Raw genomic sequence first — 23,177 nt, forward strand, 5'->3', positions numbered from 1 at the left:
TGAAGTCCAACCTGGCCATCGCTTTATATTTCTGCATAAGACAAGCACAGTTGAGATGCTGGCTTCTGGCTTCATACCTGTGCTAAAGCAAGGCTTCTTTTTTCCTTATGTTACTTTTTTGAGACAAGGTCTCACTCTGTGACCCAGGATGGAGTGTGGCCACACAATCATAGCTCACTGCAACCTTGATTTCCCAAGCTCAAGTAATCGTCCTGCCTCAGCCTCCCGAGTAGCTGGGATTACAGGCGCACACCACCAGGCCTGACTCTTTTTTTTTCTCTCCGGTAGAGATGGGGTCTCCCTATGTTGCCCAGACTGGTTTCAAACTCCTGAGCTCAATGATCTTCCTGCCTCGGCCTCCCAAAGTGCTGGGATTTCAGGTGTGAGCCACCATCCCCGGACCTTTTCTTTTCAAAACATACATAAAAATGGAAATGAATAGGACCAGCCAGTGGCTGTGATGCAGCCAAAACGCCCTGTCTGGAAAGCATGCGTCTAGGTAATCTTCCTCCGCTTTGCCAGGCGGTCTGAGGTCTGGGCTGGAGGCAGCGGGAGGGACAGGGTGCCCAGTTTGTGATCTTCTTCACTGCCGGCGGCCACAGACACCCTTCTTTTGGAGATCTTCAGCCTCATGGCTTTGGCTATCTCCATCATCCTAAGGAAGACATAAACAGAAGAACTGGAGAGACCCCTCAACATGACTGTTCAGGGAGGTTTGGCAAAAGGTAGCACATTCATGCTCCAGGCCATAAAGACAGAATCCCAAAGGTTGCCAGCAGGCACAAAGCCCCTGGCAGAGAGGCAGGCAAGGTCCCCTCACCCGCTGGGAACCATCAGACAGCCAATTTCATTTTAATGCCCTTCAAAAGATCCATATGGGTGATGAAAAACCAGGGTATCTACAGCCCCGTGAGCAACTTTCTTTACCTCCCATAACCAAACTTTTAGCAACCAGGATTGAGCACTTGCTAGAATCTGACAGGTTCCAAGTACCTGTTCTCTTTTTTTCAGCCTCACTGCCTGTGGGAACACAGTTTGTGGACAGCCCTCAGAAAAGTCCCTCCACGGACTGCTAGAGAGTCCAGACAGAGGTGTGTTCACAGGCTCTCCTAGACACCCTCTGGGCCCCTGGATGTCAGATGCCCCTAAATCACTGACAAAGATCAGCTGACCTCACAGTTCAGGTTCCTGGGCAGCTCTGCCCCTACTGTCTGAATCTCCTCTACAAGGCTAGATGGAGCCTAAAAGGTCACCTCCACCACCAGCTCTCCCAATCGGGTCAGAGAAGTGCAAACATAAAATCCCTGCCAAACAGCAGTTCCACCTGGCCTTGGAACCAGCAGTTCCCTTGGCAAACCCTTCCATCTGATTGTGAGGAAGCTCTTCTTACTAAGCTCAAATTGGGTTGTCCTACAACTTCCACCCTGAGCTGCACTCCTCAGAACCATACAGAATCCCTCTCCCCTGTGACAGCAATTCAGAGAATGGAGGCTGCCTGGTTATTCAGAACAGAATGTTATGGAAAGGCTCAGGTCTCAAGGCCAACTACTCCCCTCTTGGTTGTGTAACCTTGAGAATGTCATGTACTTTTCTGAGCCTGATTCTTCAGTTGTTTTCTAGGGAAATCAGTGAGATAATGACATAATTTATCTAGCACAGAGAAGGCACTCAGTAATGTCTAGTTGCTCATTCAGTCAATGATTCATTCATTGAAAATAGTCCTTTAGTTCCAAGTTGTTCCCACATTTAAACATCCTCAGTTCCCTTGGTGGTGCCTCATGCTTTCCAGTGGTACCAGAAATAAGACATCGAGACACCCTGCAGGGAGCTCTTTATTCTGTTGTGCTCACCTTTTCTCACTGAGCTTCAAGTCCCTCTGTAACATTGTCAGGTCAATTTGGAAGTCATGTATGTGCAAGGCAAGTATGATCACATATGCAGTAATCTTCGCCTTCATAGAATCCGAAATTAAGTTCCGTAATCTAGAAAATCAGTGGCAATAAAGGAGAAACAAAATTAAACTCTCAGACAATTTCTCCAAAAGCAAAATAAGAACATCCAATCCTATTCTCATATGCACGGAATGTCTTCCCAACTTCAGGAAAGGAAAAGGAATGTGGGTGACTTTGCCCTTCCAAGGTTCCTGGGCCTCACACACAGTGGAGCAGTGTGCCAGTCCATGTTTCCCTCTGAGGCAGATAGAGAAAGCTGGGCCTACACTCTACCTGGGCACTGCTAGCGCTTTGAGCTGGTGAGGGCCCTGTGAGTCTGTCCCGCCTGCCCAGCAGGGCTGCTGGGAAAACAATCATCCCGAAATCAGCTGTGCTGATTCTTCCAAGCACACTCAAGAGCAGAAAACACACTCCATGCAAATGGCAGGAAGGAAGCCCAGGGGCAGGGCCTGCGGGTCTTTCCCCAGAGTCACCGAGTTGGGCTGCCCTTTTCTGCAATGCTGCCTTTCCGCAGAACACCAGCTCTGGGAGACATCGGGAAGGGCTATTCAAAAGTATGTGACATAAAACAAGTCTTTATTGTAGGACTTCCCAGAGCTTCTAAGGTTCCCAAAAGGTAATACTTTTCTAAGAAGGGCAGAGTATGTCGTATTTAGCATTTGCTAAACTTACTGGGGCCCCAGGAGCCTTCCAAATGGCAGCAGTCTTTTCAGCACTGCATCTCCGTGGACATGGAATTGAGTCCAAGCCCCTGCTCCTCACTCCCAACCCCCACCTACTTTCTCCTGCACAAGAAAAATCCCAGCAACCACCCCCTGACCTGCCATTGTTGTAGGTCAAGCAGGTAAAGTGCTTCAGCAGTTTGGTGTTGATGATGTGGGGAACTCCAGGTCCCAGAGCACCTACAACACAAAGTTGAGTTTGATCATTTTCTCTCAAAACCCTCAGGCCACACCTCAACCATGAGCTAAGAGAAAAGGCCAACAGCTGGGCCACTGCAATGACCAGAACCAGGTGGTAAGAGAAGCAGGGCCCACACAAAGCAGAACAGCCACATCAAAATGAAAACATGCTTGGTGTGCTGCAGCCTGCAGTTTGCCCTGCACGAGAGATGCTGGTGATGGGAAAGTGACAAGAAAACACAGCCTGAGGCCTAAGGACCCAGAGTTAACATGACCTTAGAAAAATTGTGCTGAAAGCTCAGGGAGAGAGGGGGAAAGGTGGAATTGGAATGTGAAAATAAGAACTAAGTGGCCAGGCGCGGTGGCTCACGCCTGTAATCCCAACGCTTTGGGAGGCCGAGGCAGGCAGAACACCTGAGGTCAGGAGTTCAAGACCAGCCTGACCAACATGGTGAAACCCCATCTCTACTAAAAACACAAAAATTAGCCAGGTATGGTGGCGCAAACCTCTAATCCCAGCTACTTGGGAGGCTGAGGCAGGACAATTGCTTGAACCCGGGAGGCAGAGGTTGCAGTGGGCCAAGATTGTGCCACTGCACCCTAGCCTGGGCAAGAGTGAGACTCCATCTCAAACAAAACAAAAAACAACTGGCTGGGCATAGTGGCTCACACTTGTAACCCTAGCACTTTAGGAGACCAAGGCGGGCAGATCATGAGGTTAGGAGTTCGAGAACAGCCTGACCAACATGGTGAAACCCTGTCTCTACTAACAATACAAAAATTAGCCGGGTGTGGTGGCAGGCGCCTATAATCCCAGCTACTCAGGAGGCTGAGGCAGGAGAATCCCTTGAACCCAGTAGGCGGAGGTTGCAGGGAGCCGAGATCGAGCCACTGCACTCCAGCCTGGGCGACAGAGCGAGACTCTGTCTCAAAAAAAGAAAAAAAAAAAAAGAACTAAGCAAATACAAACTGGGTGCAGTAGCTCACGCCTGTAATCCCAGCCAGCACTGTGGGAGGCCAAGGAGGGTGGATCACCTGAGGTCAGGTGTTCGAGACCAGCCTGGCCAACATGGAAAAACACCGTCTCTACTAAAAACACAAAAATTAGCTGGGCGTGGTGGTGCCCGCCTGTAATCCCAGCTACTCGGGAGGCTGAGGCAGAATTGCTTGAACCCAGGAGACGGAGGTTGTAGTGAGCCAAGATCATGGGACTGCACTCCAGTCTGGGTGACAGAGCGAGATACTGTCTCAAAAAAAAACAAAACAAAAACAAAACAAAAAAACAACAAAAAAAGCATGACTAAGCAAATACAGTCATGTCCCACATTACAGTGTTTTGGTCAATGACAGGCCACATATGTGACAGTGGTCCCATAAGATTTTTTTCACACAGGGTCTTGCTGTCACCGAGGCAGTGGTGCAATCATGGCTCACTGTAACCTTGAACTCCTAGGCTCAAACACTCTTCCTGCTTCAGCCTCCCAAATAGCTGGGAATACAGGCGTGCACCACCCCAGCTACTGTTTTTATTTTTGTGTAGAGACAGTGTCTTGGTATGTTGCCCAGGCTGGTCTCAAACTCCTGCCCTGAAGTGATCCTCTCACCTTGGCCTCTCAAAGTGCTGAGATATAGGCATGACTCACCATGCCCAGCCAGTCCCGTAAGATTATAATATCATAGTTTTACTATTCCTTTTCTGTTTAGATATATTTAGATATACAAATACCATTGTGTTACAATTGCCTGTAATATTCAGTATAGTAACATGCTGTATAGGTTTGCAGCCTAGGAACAGCAGCTTATAGCATATAGCCTAGGTGTGTAGTAGGCTATACCATCTAGGTTTATGTAAATATACTCTGATGTTTGTACAATGACAAAATTGCCTAAGGATACATTTCTCAGAACATATCCCCATCATTAAGCGACACATGACTATACTGAAAAACAGGAGTATAGACTACTGGATGCCCAATCACAGTAACAACAACTAAATACACCTTGTGCCTAAAACCACAGACATCTTCTGGGTTTCCAACTCTGGGTAGGTATGAGGGTGTGACCCGCAAAGGGTCCTAGCTACAGGTGACACTGGGTTACCATCAGATTGACTCTCTCCTGTTAGAAATAAGCTGACACAACGCAAACCTGCCACAAGCCTTCAAGATACATCTGTGTAACTCATAAGCTCTCTCTATATATACACACACACACACGCACACACGTGGCTGATGTTTGTTCTAACAGTCCCTTAAAGTTTTCCTTTTATTTGACCTGGATATTCTACTTTGCCTCATGCAGAATAGAAGTAGCAAATGTTAGCTCTGGAAGGACCCTGAACTATCATATAATCCAACGTGGCCCCAATTTTCAGATGAGAAAATGGGAGATCCAGAGAGAAAAAGGGGCCTGGCAAGTCCCCTCGACATGTCAGCAGTACCAGAATGAATCTCACAGTTGACAATAAAGACTTGGACAGACATATCCATTTTCTTCTCTCATTAGAACTCATCTAAGAATTACAGACAAATAATATACTGGAAACAATTAGAATAAAATGTTTATCATAGACTTACTTTTCCGCTTAACTACCCTATGAGCTCGAAATTTAATGAGGGTATCCAGAAACCATATGCATCGGGCCTGGCGGTCTCGGCTCTCCACATCTGATGGCAAAGACTTCAACGCTTCTATGACAAAGGTGCAATGGCTAAAACAAGGAAAAGAAAAGGAGGCCTGTGTCAGGGTAAGATGGGCTCTGTCAGGAACTACTTCCCTCTTACAACGACAACAGCAGGCGCCTCTCACCCTGACGCACTCAACAGCTGATGAAACCCTGGGCAACAAGGCAAGACCCCATCTCTACAAAAACGTAGCCGGCATGGTGGCACACATGTGTGGTCCCAGCTACTCGGAAGGCTGAGGCGGGAGGATCACTTGAGCCCAGGAGGTCGAGGCTCCAGTGAGCTGTCTGCGCCACTGTACTCCAGCCTAGGTGACAGAGCAAGACCCTGTCTCAGAAACAAAAAAAAACAAACGAACAAAAGCAGCTGATGAAGGGCCAGTACACTCAACACTCCTTATAATAGGAGAACATGGTTCAGTGCAGGGATCAATAAACGGCTAGAGAGTAAATATTTTAGGCTTTGGAGGCCATACAACCTCTGTTGCAACTACTTGACTGCCATCGTAGTGCGAAAGCAGGCACAGACATTACTTACGTAAATGAACAGGGCTGTGCTCCAATAAAACTTTATTTATACTTTACTCACAGGCAGCAGGCCAGACTTGGCATGTGGGCTGTAGTTTGCTGACCTCTGACCTCTGTTTTTATAGTCAGGAGCATAGACTCTGTAGTCAGCCTGCCTGGGTTTCAATCCTTTCTCTGCCATTTAATGGTTTAGGCAAGTTTCTTTGTTTGTTTGTTTGTTTGTTTGTTGGTTGGTTTGTGACTGAGTCTCACTCTGTGGCCCAGGCTGGAGTGCAATGGCGCAATCTTGGCTCACCGCAACCTCCGCTTCCTGGGTTCAAGCGATTCTCCTGCCTCAGTCTCCTGAGTAGCTGGGATTACAGGCATGCACCACCAGGCCCAGCTAATTTTGTATTTTTAGTAGAGATGAGGTTTCTCCATGTTGGTCACGCTGGTCTTGAACTCCCGACCTCAGGTGATCTGCCCGACTCAGTCTCCCAAAGTGCTGGGATTACAGGTGTGAGCCACCGCGCCCAGCCGGGCAAGTTTCTTGGTATCTGGTGCCCTGGTTTCTCCATCTATAAATTGGGGCCAATGATAGTACAGGTACTCTCCTCCTAAGCATTTTTTCTGGATTAAGAGATGATGCCAGTAAAGCTCTTAGAACAGTGCTTGGCAAAAATGTTAAGGCTCAGTCAATGCTAACTATTATTTTCAGGCACTGCGCTACTGCTAGCAAGACCCTGGACTCACAGAGATAAAAAGGCTCTTCAAGATCATCTCATAGATGCCTCATTTTACAGATAGAAAAACTGAGGCTTCAAGAAGGGAAGATAAGGGCAGAGTTCGGGGACTCAGTTTTCAGACTCCCCGCTCAGAGTTCGTTCCTGCACCTGCCCCTGAGTCACAATCACATTAAGACAACTATGAACTAGTAATGAGCTCTTTTTTGGAAATAAATCTTCGAAGCAAAAAAAAAAAAAAAGAAAGAAAGAATAATAATAATTCCAAGGCACTGGAAAGGCACTGGATTTCAATGACCAGTAAAATTTTAAAACAAAAACTGGAGGAACAAATCTCAGATTGACAACTCTTTATCAAAATAAAATTATTAAAAGAAAAAACTCAAAAGCAAAAAAACCTCACTATCATAAAAGAAGCTGTTTTAATGGGAAAGGGGAGGGAGAAGGAAATAATCTCTGAATTATTTAAAATATACAATATTTTAAATACATAAATTTAATGTTAGAAAAGTTTGCCTACCATATCATCACAGAGAAACCATCACTTTGGCCAGCACCCATTCCCAGGCCAGCATGTGGGCCCTGCCAGTGACAATCAGCACCAGCATGACACTGGGTGACACAGGCCAGCTCTAGTTTCCAGCCCCAGAGTAGAAGGCCTCACCACCCTCTGCCCTGTCGCAGGTCCCACGGACTCAGAGACCAGCCCTCTCCCTTGAATGTGACCCACAGCTCCTGAAAGCCCAAACATTCAAGAAAACACTGGCTCATTCATGTTCAAATGCTCCAGACACACTTCCTCACTGACTGACACCCAGAGGACCTGCACAGTGTCTGACTACTGTTGGGTCCCAACAGCACTCCCCAGAATCCCCATCTGCTTAAGTCAGGTTACCTGTTCTCCTCAATCATCTTCAGTATTTCTTCTGACGTGACGTTCCTGAAAGCTTCAGATGGGCTCTGAAGAGCTTCATACTCCGCAGGGGAAAGAACTAGTTACAGGTCAAGAATATAATCCAACCAAAATAGAAACATCCAACTAGCTAGGTCATCTCATAGCAGTGGCATTTCAGACAGGGAAACAGGCTCAGAGAGCCGAAGATCACACAGGGCAGATCACATAGGGGCAGAGCTTGGTGACTCAGTTCTCCGACTCCCAGCCCAGAGCCCATTCCCTGCCCAGGCTTTTCTGCCTTTTCTCATCACAAAGCCACTGCAGGCATTTTCCTTCTGACCAGACCCCTTGGGTGGTGAAATTCTAAGCTCCAACCCTTCCTTCAACAAAAGTAGTCTGTCCTAGACTTTGGGCATTTGGCTGGTTCAAGTCTTATTTTGACTCTCCATGGAGAGTGAGCCCCACAGGTCTAAGCTGTGGGCATTTGGCATTTTGCTGAGGAATGGATTTGAATCCCAGGGGCCGGTCCCTCAGCTAGTGAGGAAGCCAAGTTAACCTCCTGGCAAGAGCACTGAGCAACTGCAAAGGTTTGGATGGAACTCTTGTGAATGTCACAGAACACAGACACCCTCAGAGAACCTGACTGCACACACGTGCAAACATCTCAACTTGTGAAATAAGGCAGCTTTTCTACTGCAAGAAGGATACGATCTTCAAATTTATACACGTCTTCAGGCTTGGCTGCATCATCATAGCAGGGAGGAAGGTAGAGGGAGTCATCTTGCAAGTCATTGTGGATAGCATCGCTGACCAGAGCTTTTCAATAAAGAAACAATCCATGTATCACCCTGTTTGTTTCCAGTTCCCCAACATTCTTTTCAGTCTGTGCACTTCAGACCACCAATGGTCCAGAAACCCCAAGTCTAAATGCTTCTGCCAAAGTGACCTGGCCTCCCCATCAGGCTGACTGCTTCAGGACTGCCATGTTCACTCATGAACAAACACAAGCTAGGCACTGGAGAAGGTGGAGGTGACAAGATTCCCCTCAGGTAACTTACAATAGAGTTGGGATAGACAGCTGTGCTAATACATAAACATTTACAATATAAAATGAGAGAAACTAAAAGTTAGGGACGTCCAAAATAGCCTTTAATGGCTTAACTTCTAGAAAAATTTGCCACACATTGTAGGTGGAACAAAACTTTCAGAATATAACACTGTAACTGCCCCACAAGAATAACTCCGCAGCCAGGTGTGGTGGCTCACACCTGTAACCTCAACATTTTGGAAGGCCAAGGCGGGAGGATGGCTTGAGCCCAGAAGTTTGAGACCAGCCCAGGCAACATGGCAAGACCCTGTCTCTCCAAAAAACTAAAAAAATTAGCTGAGCATGGTGGCACACATCTGTGATCCCAGCCACTTGGGAGGCTGAAGTAGGAGGATCACTTGAGCCCAGGAGGTTATGGCTGCAGTGAGCCATGTCTGCACCACTGCACTCTAGTCTGGGTGATAGAGAAAGACCCCATCTCCAATCAATCAATCAATAAATTTGTGAAAGTGTTGAAATCTATATAATCATAGGGTATGGAAAGATTTTCCAAAAATTACTAGAATTTCATTCTTAATAGAAAAACTGCTCTGCCCAGGGCACAGTGGTGTGCGCCTATAATCCTAGCTACCTGGGAGGCTGAGGCGGGAGGACTGCTTGAAGCCAAGCGTTCAAGATCAGCCTGGGCAACATAGCAAGACCTCATCTCCAAAATCGGTAAAAAGAAAAGCTACTCTTACACAAACTTGCTCTTATGTTCTTATAATGTATTTGAACAATAAATACATTTTAAAATAATACAATTAAATACTCCAGCTGCTGAATACCGGAAACAGAGCCACTGATCCCAAAGTGAAATGCCACCTCTGGAGGCTCATTTCCATCAACACATCAGCCTTTTTGACCAAAGCTTCCCTGCAACGCACAAGGAGAGACCTGAGGCCTTCTCCCTCCTCTGTGCCCTGCAGGCCATAACCCCAGCACCATAAGCACGGCAGGCATGTATCCATTCCATGCCCGTCCCTGTACTTGACTGTGGATCACTAGAAGGCAAAGCCATGTCGGATGTTTCTTACTACTTCCAGAACCTGTCCGTGAGAAGGCCTTCAGCAAGAGGCTGAAAGGAATCCAGCCCTAGCTCCCAGCATTCCATGTGTGGGTGGGTAAAAGATCTCAAGAGAAGAGAAAGCTGTCATTATGGGCAGACTCTTAGCCCAAGTTCCAACTTCTTACCAGTCACACCCTTCGTATCAATGATAGTCTCTGCAGCTTTAGCCACTGCACGATTCAAAGATTCATTGCCAACTCTGTTCATTCTCCTGGTGTTCAGAGCTCGCTTCTGTTTGGTGGTACCAAAGGCTTCAATACAAGAATCCATCTGTTTACAAGATAAACCTGGTTACTGGGGACAGGACAGGTAGGTGCTGCCCCTCCTAGCTGTGTCACTATGGGGATACTCTCAGCATCCCAGAGTGATCACTACCTCACCTGTGAATAAGGCTGAATCGCACCTATTTACCTCACAGGACTGCTGTAAGCACCAAATGATATTAACAGATTGATCAATCAACAGCATCTCCATCAGTAAGATATAAAGACTTGACTAGGATTAGGGCTGGCAAATCTGTAGCACATGGCTTACCATTCTCCCATCCTATGCCCGTAACAGACAGGAATAGTAGAATGGTAATTCTCCCATCTTACGCCCGTAACAGACAGGGCTAATAGATCACTGACTCCTTCCCCCTGAACCAAAAAGTAGCCTCACAACCCTTCTCAATACAGTGCTCCACACAGCACCAGAGATTCAATCAGTTTGCCATCTTGGGGTGAGATGACCTTTGTAGGGACCTTCTACATTGAAAATCCCCAAGTTTACTTTGTTTTAATGTGAATGTTTTCAGGCTACAACCAATATATTCTAAAACTTGGACTAAATCCTAAAAACAAGCATTATGCTACACTTGTATCAGCCCAGAGAACCGACTCCAAACATTGGCACAGAGCTGTGTTCAGCTGCCCCAGATGGGAGCCAGACTGTTCTCTGTGGGACCAAGGAGGCTTCTGCAGGTACAAACTAATTGTCCAGAGAAACAGACTGAATGAGCGGGGAGCAGCCAGGGAGACCCTTGAGTTCAACAAGCTCATTTCACTGATGGAGAAACCCGAGGTGTAGAAGGAACTTGCTTAAGGTCCCACATCTTAATTCTATCACACTCACCTTTTCTCTGTAAGTTTTGGTCTGACTCTCTAGCGCCAGTTCACTCTCAACTGATACATCTATCAAAACACACAAAAACAGAGAGAAAGAAAAGTCAATTGGGAGGCCTACAAATAGTAATAGTGTTTAATATTCATTTGTCTATCTAAGAATAATAGATTTCTTTACTATAGGACTTCCCTGAGCCTAACATGAGTGTATACTGTGAATATTTAATATGTAGCTTTAGTATACAGTTAAAGAACTTGGAAAATAAATTAGCCAAATCAAGCGGTCATCCAGCCCAACCTCTTCATTTTAGAAATTAAAAAACAGAAGGCCCACAGATGAAATGACTTGCCCCAGGTCAGTTCACCAGGTAGTGGCAGAGACAGGATTAGAAAACAAGTCCTTGGCTCTTTCCAGAAAATAATTTTGCTTTCTTGGTGAAAGACCTAAAAGCAGGCATAAACATGAGGTATGTGGTACTTACCGATGCTCTCCAATCATCTACAAAGTACTCAAATAAGGGCAGTATAACTTAGTACACAACAGTACAAGCTCTGGAGTGGCCTTGCCTGTTATCTCAGCCATCACCCCTGATAAGGTCATCTAACCTCTGTGCCAGTTTCATCACTGGTAAAAAAAGAACAACAGTACTTACTCCAGAAGGTTGGTATATGCATGGAAAGTGCTTAGAACAGTGACTAGCATATAGTAAGGACTTAAATGTTATCTCTGTGTGTGTGCTACCTAGAATAAACTCATATTTACAAACTTCTTACATATAACAACAAAAATATGTTTAATCAACACGTTAAATTACAATTTTCCTTGCCTCCTTGGATTTTACAAGAACAGTTGGAAGATGATTTAAATATAGTTATATATGTTTGCAAAGCAGGGGGACACCTAGGAAATTCACAGATGGGTGTCCGGACTCAAGAGACCTTTAAAATTACGTGTAAAATTTGGCCAGGCACGGTGGCTCACACCTGTAATACTAGCACTTTGTGAGCCCAGATTGCACCACTACACTCCAGCCTGGGTGACAAAGCGAGACTGGGTCTCAAAAAAAAAAAAAAAATTATGTATAAAATCCCATATATATGTATTTGTGTATCATATATGTTTCTCAGAAGTAGGTCCAGGTCCTTAGCAGATTCTCAAAAGGGATGGAAGCACTGCTTTGAGAGAATAAAGCTGGAACTAATGCCTCTGAGGTATCAGGCAGATTCACAATGCTCCCAATGGTTCTTTCTTGTCTATCGCCCTATCCTGCCATGGTTCCCAGTATTTAAGGGCATCACTAAGGATTCAAGTTCTGAGATTTAAGGAACAGAAGCCCCTTGAGTGTGACCCTCTTATTTATTATTTTGGAAGATCTCACTCTAGCCCTGAGCATTCTAAGATGACAAAGCAGAGAAACAATGTAAATTCTTCCACTGGATTAGGGAAAAAAAATAGATCTTCTTCAAATTAGTGTAGAGACTTGTCCTCAACATGAAAGTTACTCTACAACTTAATAAGCAATTTCCTTTGTCTACCAGAAATTCTAAAACCTCTTTACCCCAACTATAACAGTTAAGAATTAAGAAAGAACCCTTTCGGCCAGAACTGCCATCTTGCAGTAATTCATCAAAATGACAAACACAAAGGGAAAGAGGAGAGGCACCCAATATATGTTCTCTAGACCTTTTAGAAAACATGGAGTTGTTCCTTTGGCCACATATATGTGAATCTATAAGAAAGGTGATATCGTAGACATCAAGGGAATGGGTACTGTTCAAAAAGGAATGCCCCTCAAGTGTTACCATGGCTAAACTGGAAGCGTCTACAGTTTAGCATGCTGCTGGCATTGTTGTAAACAAACAAGGGCAAGATTCTTGCCAAGAGAATTAGTGTGCGTATTGAGCACATTAAGCACTCTAAGAGCCGAGAAAGCTTCATGAAACGCGTGAAGAAAGATGATTAGAAGAAGACAGAAGCAAAAGAGAAAGGTACCTGGGTTCAACTGAAGTGCCAGCCTGCTCCACCCAGAGAAGCACACTTGGTGAGAACCAATGGGAAGCAGCCTGAGCTGCTGGAACCTATTCCCTATGAATTCATGGCGTGACAGGTGTTTAAAAAATGAAAGACCTCTGGACTGTAAAAATGTTTCTCTTCATTGAGTAGAAGTGTGGTGTTCTCTCCCCCAAAGAAATATTTAAGGCAAATTTTAATTATGTCCTAGTTCATTATGTAATGTCTTTACTCTTCAAATTTAATGTATTTCTTGCTGAAAGACGTGAGGTAGCTTATTGTGCAACAAACTCCTCGATTGTTTAGAAAATGGCCAGGTATTACGTATGAAATATTTGTACTGGTTTGAAGATAGTCCCTCGAAATGATCAAGGAAGAAATAAAGTAATTTACAAAAATAAAAAATAAAAATAAAAAGAATGAAGGAAGTTCTTTTATGGAAAAGATTTTATATCAGACATGTCCTCTAATATTCTGCTCTGATCATTGCTCAGATTGCTTTTATGAACCTCTGACCTCTAGTCTCTAAACACTATGGGGACAGGATCTGTGTCTGTCTTGCTTACTGCCACATCCACAGCCCCAGCTTGGTGCCTGGTACATTAGGTTATCAATAAGTGTGTGCTGAATAAAAAACTCTAGGCCGGGCGCAGTGGCTAGCGCCTGTAATCCTAGCACTTTGGGAGGCCGAGGCAGGTGGATCACCTGAGGTCAAGAGTTTGAGACCAGCCTGGCCAACATGGTAAAACGCTGTCTCTATTAAAAATACAAAAATTAGCCGGGCGTGGTGATGTGCACCTGTAATCCCAGCTACTCGGGAGGCTGAGGTAGGAGAATCACTTGAACCCGGGAGGTGGAAGTTGCAGCGAGCCAATATCACACCACTGCACTCTAGCCTGGGTGACAGAGTGGGACTCCATCTCAAAAAAAACAAAAAACAAAAAACAGTATGTATATAAAAAACCATTTTCTCAACACAAAGCAGAAAAAACAGAATAAATAAATTAAAATAACTATAAAATGTGTTTTATAAATCTAAAACTCAAGCCAACTCATCCAGCAAACCCAAACTATGCATTATTTCTGTCAGCTTTCATGACTGGGACCTACCTGAAAATAGTGGCTGCATGTTGAACAATTCAGCATCATATACTTCCATTTGGCCAGAGGTCTTGTTCAAAATTCCCACAAAGTGCCTGAATAAAGAAGGAATAATACAAATAACAATGGATTATTCAAAAGCATTATTTGTACAGCTTTCTTTTTTTTTTTTTTTTGAGACAGAGTCTTGCTGTCACCCAGGCTGGAGTGGAGTGACATGATCTCGGCTCACTGCAACCTCCACCTCCCGGGTTCAAGCAATTCTCCTGTCTCAGCCTGCTGAGTAGCTGGGATTACAGGCGCACGCCACCATCCCCGGCTAATTTTTGTATTTTTAATAGAGACGGGTTTCACCATGTTGTCCAGGCTGGTCTCGAACTCCTGACCTCAGGTGATCTGACCCTATCAGCCTCCCAAAGTGCTGGGATTACAGGCGTGAGCCACTGCACCTGGCCCTGTTTCCTGTTCAAAAGTTCTCAACCTTCTCTCTGCCCACACACCTGAGGAATGCATCATCTACTCATGGGTAACAATAATCTCCCCTACCCCTACCCCACAGCAATTCTCTGCATAGAGAGGGAAAAGGAAAGGATAGGATGGGATGGGAGGATATGAGGTGGTTCTGGGAAAAAAAAAAAAAGCTACTAGGTGATTCTGATAGTTGATCACATTTGGGCTCACTGCTGTAGTGTAATGGAAAACTCTTTTGGGGTGTACGAACCTAGAATTACACTACAATTTATGGCACAACAGTTTTATGGAGGCAAAATCAAGTAAACGGGGAAGAGACCAATTGGAACTAGGCATCTTTGAGGGGGGAGAGTGCAGGGTTAATAGTTCTCAGCACCTATACACCAATCTGACCTCTATCGGAGTATGGTCCACCGGGGCTCAGAAAGGGCCTAGTTTGTAGTTCATTGTTGGGTACCATCACAGGGCCCTGTCTGCATCATGCCAGCCCCCGAGAGTGATACAGTTCAGGCTGGACAATCTTCACTGTACAGAGGGGGAGGCTGGGGGTCAGTGATGCACAGAGTTACCCAGCCACTCAGTCAATCAGCAGCACAGCTGGATGGGAATCCCAGGCTCCTCTTTCCCAGTCCAGAGCCTTCAACACTACCAAGTTCTTTACCTGTCGTTAGTTCCCAGGTAAACTTCACGCAAGCTTTGACCTACTAGTCACACATTCCAAATTAATGGAGAGACCTGCCTTTTGGAATAAGACAGCTATAAATAAACAAGATTACAAATGAATGAGGTTTTTAGGAAATTCAAGTTATCTTTCCTTTCCAGCAACGTCTACACGTGCAGGGAAGGGCTCTGGGTCTAATAGGAACACAGGGATCACCTAGTAAACCTCTCTAGATGGCTCCTGCTACCCTTAAAACAGACAGGAAACAGCAGTGCCACTGCTGCCACCACTCCCAACCCCATCACCCTTCCCACTGTCCCTTCCCCTGCCATTACCTGCACAAAGTGTTGCATTTGAGGGCTCCTGTCCCAAAATTGTTTCCCACATAGGAGAGCCTATCTGTTTCAGCTGCCTAAAATGCAGAGAGGGGAAACTCCATTTACAACCAATGTTGAAAGGTATTAAGCATCATTTCTCTTTTCTACATTTGCTGAGGCTTTTGAATCCAGACTCACAATGGATTAGAACTAGTTCATCTCTGGCAGATGATCCAGCCCCACTATCTCTAAGGGAATATGGGGTGTCCCTGCAGGGGAAGCAAGACAACTTCTGGAAGAGAAGCCTCAGATGGTGCTAGCTTCTAAATGGTATGAAAAGCTCTTGGGGGAATTCTGCCACAAGACTTGAGAGAGAGGCCCTGGGCTTCTGGCACTTAAAGGTATGCAACAAAGTGATTCTGTAAGCAATCTCTCTTTGGCCTGTTCTTTGTATACTCTCAGGACCATGGCTGATTCACTCCCCAATCATAAGCAAGCTTTCCTGCTTCTCTGCATTTGTCCTCACTATCCTTTTCACTCGAAACACCAAACGTTGACTGCCAAACCCTCATTCCAGCCTTCAAGGCTCAGCTCCAACATGACCTCACCAAGGAAGGCATTCTGGCAGAGACCTCTCCTCCCACTGAGCTCACTCTGCCCTGTACTCTTCCCCACGTGGCCTCAGAGCTTTGTGTAAAAGTGTCCCTCACAGCCAGTTCTCATCTCTCTAGAGCAGAGGTTCTCAATCCAGGGAAATCCACTCTGGTGCTACTGGCATCTAATGAGTAGAGACTAGGGATGCTACCCCCACAGCAAAGAATTATTGGCCCAAAAAGTCAATAGTCCTGAGGTTGAGAAACCGTGCTCTAGAGTATGAACTCTGAGTGGGGCTAGGCCTGATTTGGCTGTTTTCCTAGAAGCTTGCAACACAGGGATGCAGAGGGGCAGGTTCCATAAATGCTTGTTGAAAGAACAAATGAATGAAAGATGGAGCCTGTCCCCACATCCCAAGCTGCTGGGCATCAGAGTTCTTCAAAGGTCCATTTGCTACTACTCCCCTTTTTCTCCCCTCACTCCCTCCCACATCCACCCACTCCCAGGGGCCTCTGAGCCCTGCAGAGTGGAGACAGCTGGCAACTGCTTCACTTACCAGGATCCGTTGATTCCTCTTCCTGGGGTTGGTGGAATCTTTGTTCTCATACAAGGTAAAGCGCATGTTGCCTGGACTCTGTAGCTTCCCGTTGGAGAACTGGACTGTAAGAGTGCAGCCCAAGAATGAGATGAGAGCAGAAGGCCACACAATGTACGGTGGGACTAGACTGTCACTGGGAGGGAGTGTCAGAATGGGGATGGCAAGGAAGCTCGGGTCGTGACCCAAAGGGAACTGGAGGAGATCCGGGGCCAGCTGAGAAGAGGAGGTAGGGAGGTGGGAGAACCCTGGGGAGGGGCTGTGACAGGAGGGAATGTCTCGCGGAAGGAGGCTGACAGCAGAGGCCTGGTACATACCTAAAGTGACAGAAGGAACCCCTGCCCAGTGAAGAGAGGGAAATGGGGGAGGTGGCAGACCTGGTGGGTGAGGGGGTCAGCAGGGTCCTGGACACAGCCCTGGGGAGCGGGTGAGTGGGATGTCCCAATCTGGCTGGGAGGTAGTGACAGAAAGACGGACAGGGGAGCCCTGACAGAGCCCAGGGGAGTGGTGGAGACTAGAGGGGTCCCGGCCCCGCTGGGGAGAAGCCCAACGGAGGGCGAGAGGACAGCTGAGGTACCGAGACGGAAGGGGAGAGGGTTAGAGGAGCACTGCTCCAGCTCCGCAGTCTTTACCCAGTACAGCTCTCTGGCTCCCGTCGGGCGCCCCACAATACTGCCACCTCGCACTCGGCAACACCTCCGCCGCCATCTCGCCTGTCTGTCCGCCAAGCACAGGAGTTAAGACAGCAGCAGCCACAAGCGCACTTTTAAACACGCGGGAGCCCAGGCCGCGCTGCGGGCCGGAAAAGGCGTGGCCCCGCCGGGCACCGCCCACAGCGCGCGAGCCGCGTGTCCCCGCCCCCCGCGTAGAGAGGCGTGGTCTCCGCCCACAAGGTGCCGCACACCCGCTTGACTGGCCGAGGCGCAGCACCTGATTGGCTCAGCGCTCGCGTGCACTCTGGGTTTTGTAGGTCCAGAGCCCGAGGCGCCAAAGGGTCCTACGGCTTCAGCCTAAGCTTGCTATGAGCCTTCTTCCGGCTCAGCACCTTCTAGAGAGAGTGTCGTCTGTCTCTCCTACCGTGACAAACTCATCTTCCCAAGAGCTGAAGGACCAAGTTCAAATTTAGAATTATCTGACAGGAACTGCTTGAGCCCCAACTAAATGTGGCCGCTGGCGAAGAGCCGCCCCTCTCTAGGGCTTCCCACCCACCCACGTGGACATCCAGCTCTAGGTACAAACTTTGTCCACAGTCCGACAAACAGCTCCCCGCCATGGGCTGTGGCGTGCACACCTGTGGCCCAATCAACCCTGAGGTGATGGAACAGAAGCCCAGCCAACCCCGGAGCCTTTGGGCAGGAGATTCTGGACTGGAATAGAAGAGGGAGTCCGAGCTGATGGACATGTCCCTTTTTCACTGCGGATTCAACCCTTCTTCTGCACGGGGAGTTTTCAGAGCAGAAAGAAGGCGAAAGCAGGGCCTTTAAGCATGGAGGCTGGCCGAGGCCCCCTTTGCCCAAAGATGCGTACTATTGAAGGGCAAGAACTCCGGTTGACTCCCCTCTGTCTTCCAAATCACCTTCTTTCAAGACTCTTTTCCTTCCACACACCCTCAACACCCGCCTCCAACACCCAGGATCCTAGGAATAACCCTAAAGCCTGCATGCCCCTTTGCCTGAGCACTTGTCACGCTTTTCTAATTGCCCAATCTCAAACGTAAAGAAACACTGCAAGAAATGTTTTTGCCCTGAACCATTTAGAGTAAGTTGTCAACCTGATACCCTTTCAACCCTGAAGACTATAGTATTTCCTACAGACATTCCCTAAATAACAACACAGCCATCAGAATCAGCAAATTGCCGGGCGCAGTGGTTCACGCCTGTAATCCCAGCACTTTGGGAGGGAGAGGCAGTTCTATCCCTTGATTCCAGGAGTTTGAGACCAGGCTGGGCAACATAACGAGACCCTGTCTCTACAAAAAATAATATTAGCCATGTGTGGTGGCGCACGTGTGTCGTCCCAGCTACTCGGGAGGCTGAGGTGGGAGGATTGCTTGAGCCTAGGAGGCAGAGGCTGCAGTGAGCTGTGATGGTGCCACTGCACTCTAGCCTGGGCGACAAAAAAAAAAAAAAAAAATTAAACAGAAAAGAATCAGGAAATTAGCACTGGTACATTACCACCATGTAATCCTCACATCCCATTTAAGTTCACCCATTGTCCCAACGTTTGTTGTTAGTTTGTTTTTTGAGACAGGGTCTCACTCTGTCACCCAGGCTGGAGTGCAGTGTTGCAACCAGGGCTCACTGCAGCCTTGACCTTCCAGGCTCAAGTGATCCTCTCACCACAACCTGGGAATACAAGTGTGTGCCACCACACTCAGTTTTGTTTTGTTTTTTCTTAATTAAAAAAATTTTTTGTAGAGACTAGGTCTCACTGTGTTGCCAGGGCTGGTCTCAGACTCCTGGGCTCAAGTGATCCTCCCACCTTGGCCTCCCAAAGTTCTGGGATTACAGGCGTGAGCCATTGCAGCTGGCCCAATCATGTTTTTATAGCAAAAATGTCCTGTCAAGAATCATGTGTTGCATTTAGCTCTCATAGCCTTTCCTCCCTTAGAAGGCTACCTTGCTTGACCCCACCTCATGATTTTGGATTGAATTGTTCAGGAAAGGAAAAGGGAAGAAGAAGAAAGAAGAAAGAAGGATGAAGAAAGAAGAGCTTAATTGTGTGATTGTCTCACCCATTGATTGTTTTCTCACTAAACTTACTTGGGGTTCACAATAAACACTTTGGAGGTTAATAAACAAATTTATGTTTGTTTTGATCACTGCTTTATCTCCAACTCCTGAACATAGTAGACCCTCAATAAATATGGAATGAATTAATGAATGACAGGGCAAAGAATGGGCCTGAATTATCACTAATCTTGGAAGCCTAGCACAGGGACTGGAACTCAAAGATGTTTGGTAATATTGGTTGAAATCAACTAGCATAGGGTTTACACATAACAGACTCTATAAATGTTTTTTGGTTGAATGAAAATATGAACAGTTAAATCAAAGTTAAAGGTGACCAAGATAACAGTGGCTACAATGAGCCAAGTATAGTTCTTAAGAGAAGTATCTTGTGATATAGGAACACATTATATGGCCTTGTTACTCATGATATAGGAACACATTATATGGCTTTGTTACTCAAAGTGTGGTCCATGGAAACAGCAGCCTCGACAGCACCTGGGAACTTGTTAGAAATATAGGATCTCCAACCCTATCAAATCTTCTGCAACAGGATCTGCAGGTGATTCATGTGCACTTGAAGTTTAGGAATCACTGTTATACCGGACTGATTCCCCTTTAAGGCACATATTTGCCAGTCAGACAAATTATGTGCAAGTCCCCTGGATTGACTGTTTTGTAGCGAGGACAAAGAGTGAAGAGTACAACACACCCACTGAAGCAAAAACTCCTAGAATTACCACAGGCAAGAATTCCAAATGACGGAGATTCTATCCATGGAAGCAAAGTGTTGATGGTCAGGCAGCTGGGAAGGGGATCATAGTATACCCCTGTGTTGTTTAATTATTTAACAGTTATTCAAAAGACACACCTATACACACCATGTACATATACATACGTGCCTGTGTAACTGGGATGGGGCAGGATGGAGGTGGGATGGGGCAGGATGGAGGGAGCCCTACATAGGCATTAACCAAAATGCAAAAACCTATAGTGGCCTCTTTTATTTTTTTATTTTATTTAATTATTTATTTATTTATTTGAGACGGAGTCTCACTCTTGTCGCCCAGGCTGGAGTGCAGTGGTGTGATCTGGGCTCACTGCAACCTCCGCCTCCTGGGTCCAAGCAGTTCTCCTGCCTCAGCCTCCTGAGTAGCCGGGATTACAGGTGCCCACCACCACGCCCGGCTAATTTTTGTAGTTTTGTTAGAGACAGGGTTTCACCATGTTGGCCAGGCTGGTCTCGAACCCCTGACCTCAAGTGATCCACCCGCCTCAGCCTCCCTAGGTGTTGGGATTACAGGCGTGAGCCACCACACCTGGCCAGGTGGCCTCTTTTATATTCAAATCGTGGATAATCACGGGCAAAATTTACCACATAATTTTTTTTGGAAATTTAGTTTGGAAATAATTCAGAGACACCTGGAGTTCTCTTTTAGTATCATTTTTCAGAGAAGGAAAATGGTTTTCCAGAGGGCGAAAGGAGAGGGAGAAAAGCAAAGTCCTCCTTTCCTGGGGTAATATCTCCATCTGCTGGTGTTTCAGGATAACTCTAACAAAGACCTGAAAAGGCGAGTCAGATTCCATACTGTTTGCAGTGACTCGCCCTGTACTCTGGGGAATGGCTTCTTTTTTTTTTTTTTTTTTGAGACAGAGTCTCGCTCTGTCACCCAGGCTGGAGTGCAGTGGCGCGATCTCGGCTAACTGCAACCTCTGCCTCCCGGATTCAAGCAATTCTCCTGCCTCAGCCTCCTGAGTAGCTGGGATTACAGGCGTGCATCACCATGCCCGGCTAATTTTTGTATTTTTAGTAGAGACGGGGCTTCACCATGTTGGTCGGGCTGCTCTTGAACTCCTGACCTCGTGATCCCCTGCCTCAGCCTCCCAAAGTGTTGGTATTACAGGCGTGAGCCACCGCGCCCGGCCGAGAATAGCTTCTTCTGTCTCACCTCTTCTCTTCCTTTCTTGTCCCTCTGCTTCTCTTTTTCCTCCCTTCCTTTCTCCCTCTGTGTTTGTCTCACTCTCCTGTTCTCTCCTCTGGTCATTCCCATTCCCTTCCTTCATATCCCTGATGCAGACTCTCTTTGCATACCTACACACATGGATGACTCACTCCTTATAAGGTGGACTTCTCACCTTGAACAGGTTTTTTCCTTACATGGAGCTGACTCTACCTTCTGTAGCTTCTCCCTATAGCTCCAGTTCTTCATTCCAGGGTCATGCAGAACACAACCAGCTCTTCTTGCCTGTGCCCTTCAAAAGCCTGGAGACGTCTATCATGCTTTCCATGTATCTGTTCCTCTCCTCTCCCAGCCAAAATTATCCCTCACATACCAAAGTTTCTAGGTCCCTCCTCTTCCTGGTCACCTCTGCTAGACATATGCCAGTATATCTGGATCCTTCAGGGTCCCATACAGATCAGTACTTCAGCACTGGGCTGGGTAGCACAGAACAAGGAGAATTCATCACATCCCCTGTGCATTTGTTGTAAACATCTATACTGCTCAGTTAACTTACTGGGGTTAAGAATAAACAAAAGTTCTTAGCTTTGCTTCTGCTAAGTTATATCATCCTTGTAACTTTCTTGAAAAACAAAAATTCAGAGCTTTGTATTAAGGGCTGTTAAATTTACTCAAGTTAGATTCAGCCTGTTTATATATTTAAATTTTTCTGAATATGTATTAGATAAAAAACTTATCAAATAAATACATATTTGATGTTGAAAATACAGAAACATATTAATAATAAAATTACAGTAATCTATGATATCTTCCCCACAAAAAGGCAAAAATTATTCAATTTGGTTGTATTTCTTTCTAGTTTTTTTCTCTGTGCATATGCACATTTATATAATTGATATAATACTGTATTCAATTTTGTACCTCCCTTTAAAAAAATTTCACCCAGCGCTTTGGGAGGCCAAGGTGAGCGGATTGCTTGAGGCTGGGAGCTCAAGATCAGCCTGGGCAACATAGACTCTGCCTCCACAAAAAATAAAAATATTAGCTGGGTGTGGTACATGTGCCTGTGGTCCCACCTACTGGGGGGCTTAGGCAAGACAATTGCTTGAGCCCAGGAGTTCAAGGATGCAGTGAGCTATGACTGCACCACTGCACTCCAGTCTGGGCAACAGAGCGAGACCCTGTCCCAAGGGAAAACAAACAAACAAACAAACACTGTGCCTGCTATTTTGGATGAAACTCTAGGATTTGAATTGAACATGAACATTTTTAAAAGATTATTTTTTGTTTTAAGTTCAGGGGTACATGTGTAGGTTTGTTACATAGGTAAACTCATCTCATGGGGGTTTGTTGTACAGATTATTTCATCACCCACATATTAAGCCTAATATCCATTAGTTATTTTTCCTGACCCTCTCTCTCCTCCCACCCTCCACCCTTCGATAGGCCCCAGTGTGTGTTGTTCCCCTCTGTGTGTCCATGTGTTCTCATCATTTAGCTCCCACTTATAAGTGAGAACAGTATTTCATTTTCTGTTCCTGTGTTAGTTTGCTAAGGATAATGGCCTCCAGCTTCATCCATGTCCCTGAAAAGGACATGATCTTGTTCTTTTAAAAATATTCTTTTTTTAAAACACTTTATATCATTTACACATTAGATCTAAAATCTGCAGTTTCTAAGCACAACATGTTTAGATCTTTCAGATCCTTCTGCAGTTTTAGGTTATTTCTACAGAAGTACCTTTAAGTGAATGAATAACACATTCTATAATTCCTAAAAATATAGTACAGAGTGAA

The 23,177-nt window shown here is 46.0% G+C and overlaps 1 protein-coding gene across 2 annotated transcripts; it reads right to left on the reverse strand.

Moving 5' to 3' along the window:
* Positions 1–17,499, reverse strand: POLR1E (RNA polymerase I subunit E). Of its 2 annotated transcripts, NM_001279994.1 has the most exon segments (12): positions 1–655; positions 1,851–1,982; positions 2,773–2,854; positions 5,431–5,564; positions 7,683–7,779; positions 8,391–8,498; positions 9,964–10,108; positions 10,952–11,010; positions 14,063–14,148; positions 15,521–15,597; positions 16,653–16,756; positions 17,324–17,499. In NM_001279994.1, coding segments are annotated over 12 exon segments (1,260 nt in total). In that variant the 5' UTR covers positions 17,400–17,499; the 3' UTR covers positions 1–495.
* Between the last annotated feature and the right edge of the window lie 5,678 nt (positions 17,500–23,177).

The sequence above is a fragment of the Pan troglodytes genome, chromosome 11 (genome assembly GCF_028858775.2).
Source record: "Pan troglodytes isolate AG18354 chromosome 11, NHGRI_mPanTro3-v2.0_pri, whole genome shotgun sequence".
NCBI lineage: Eukaryota > Metazoa > Chordata > Mammalia > Primates > Hominidae > Pan > Pan troglodytes.

Excerpts from the sequence above, each read along its gene's own strand:
- POLR1E (XM_009456257.5), bottom strand. The coding sequence starts at position 17,006 with ATGTACCAGGCCTCTGCTGTCAGCCTCCTTCCGCGAGACATTCCCTCC. Across the intron at positions 15,598-16,652 it reads AGAGGAATCAACGGATCCTG|GCAGCTGAAACAGATAGGCT; the intron begins GTAAGTGAAGCA and ends TCTGCATTTTAG. Across the intron at positions 7,780-8,390 it reads CGTGTATAAATTTGAAGATC|TTCTTTCCCCTGCGGAGTAT; the intron begins GTATCCTTCTTG and ends ACCTGTAACTAG.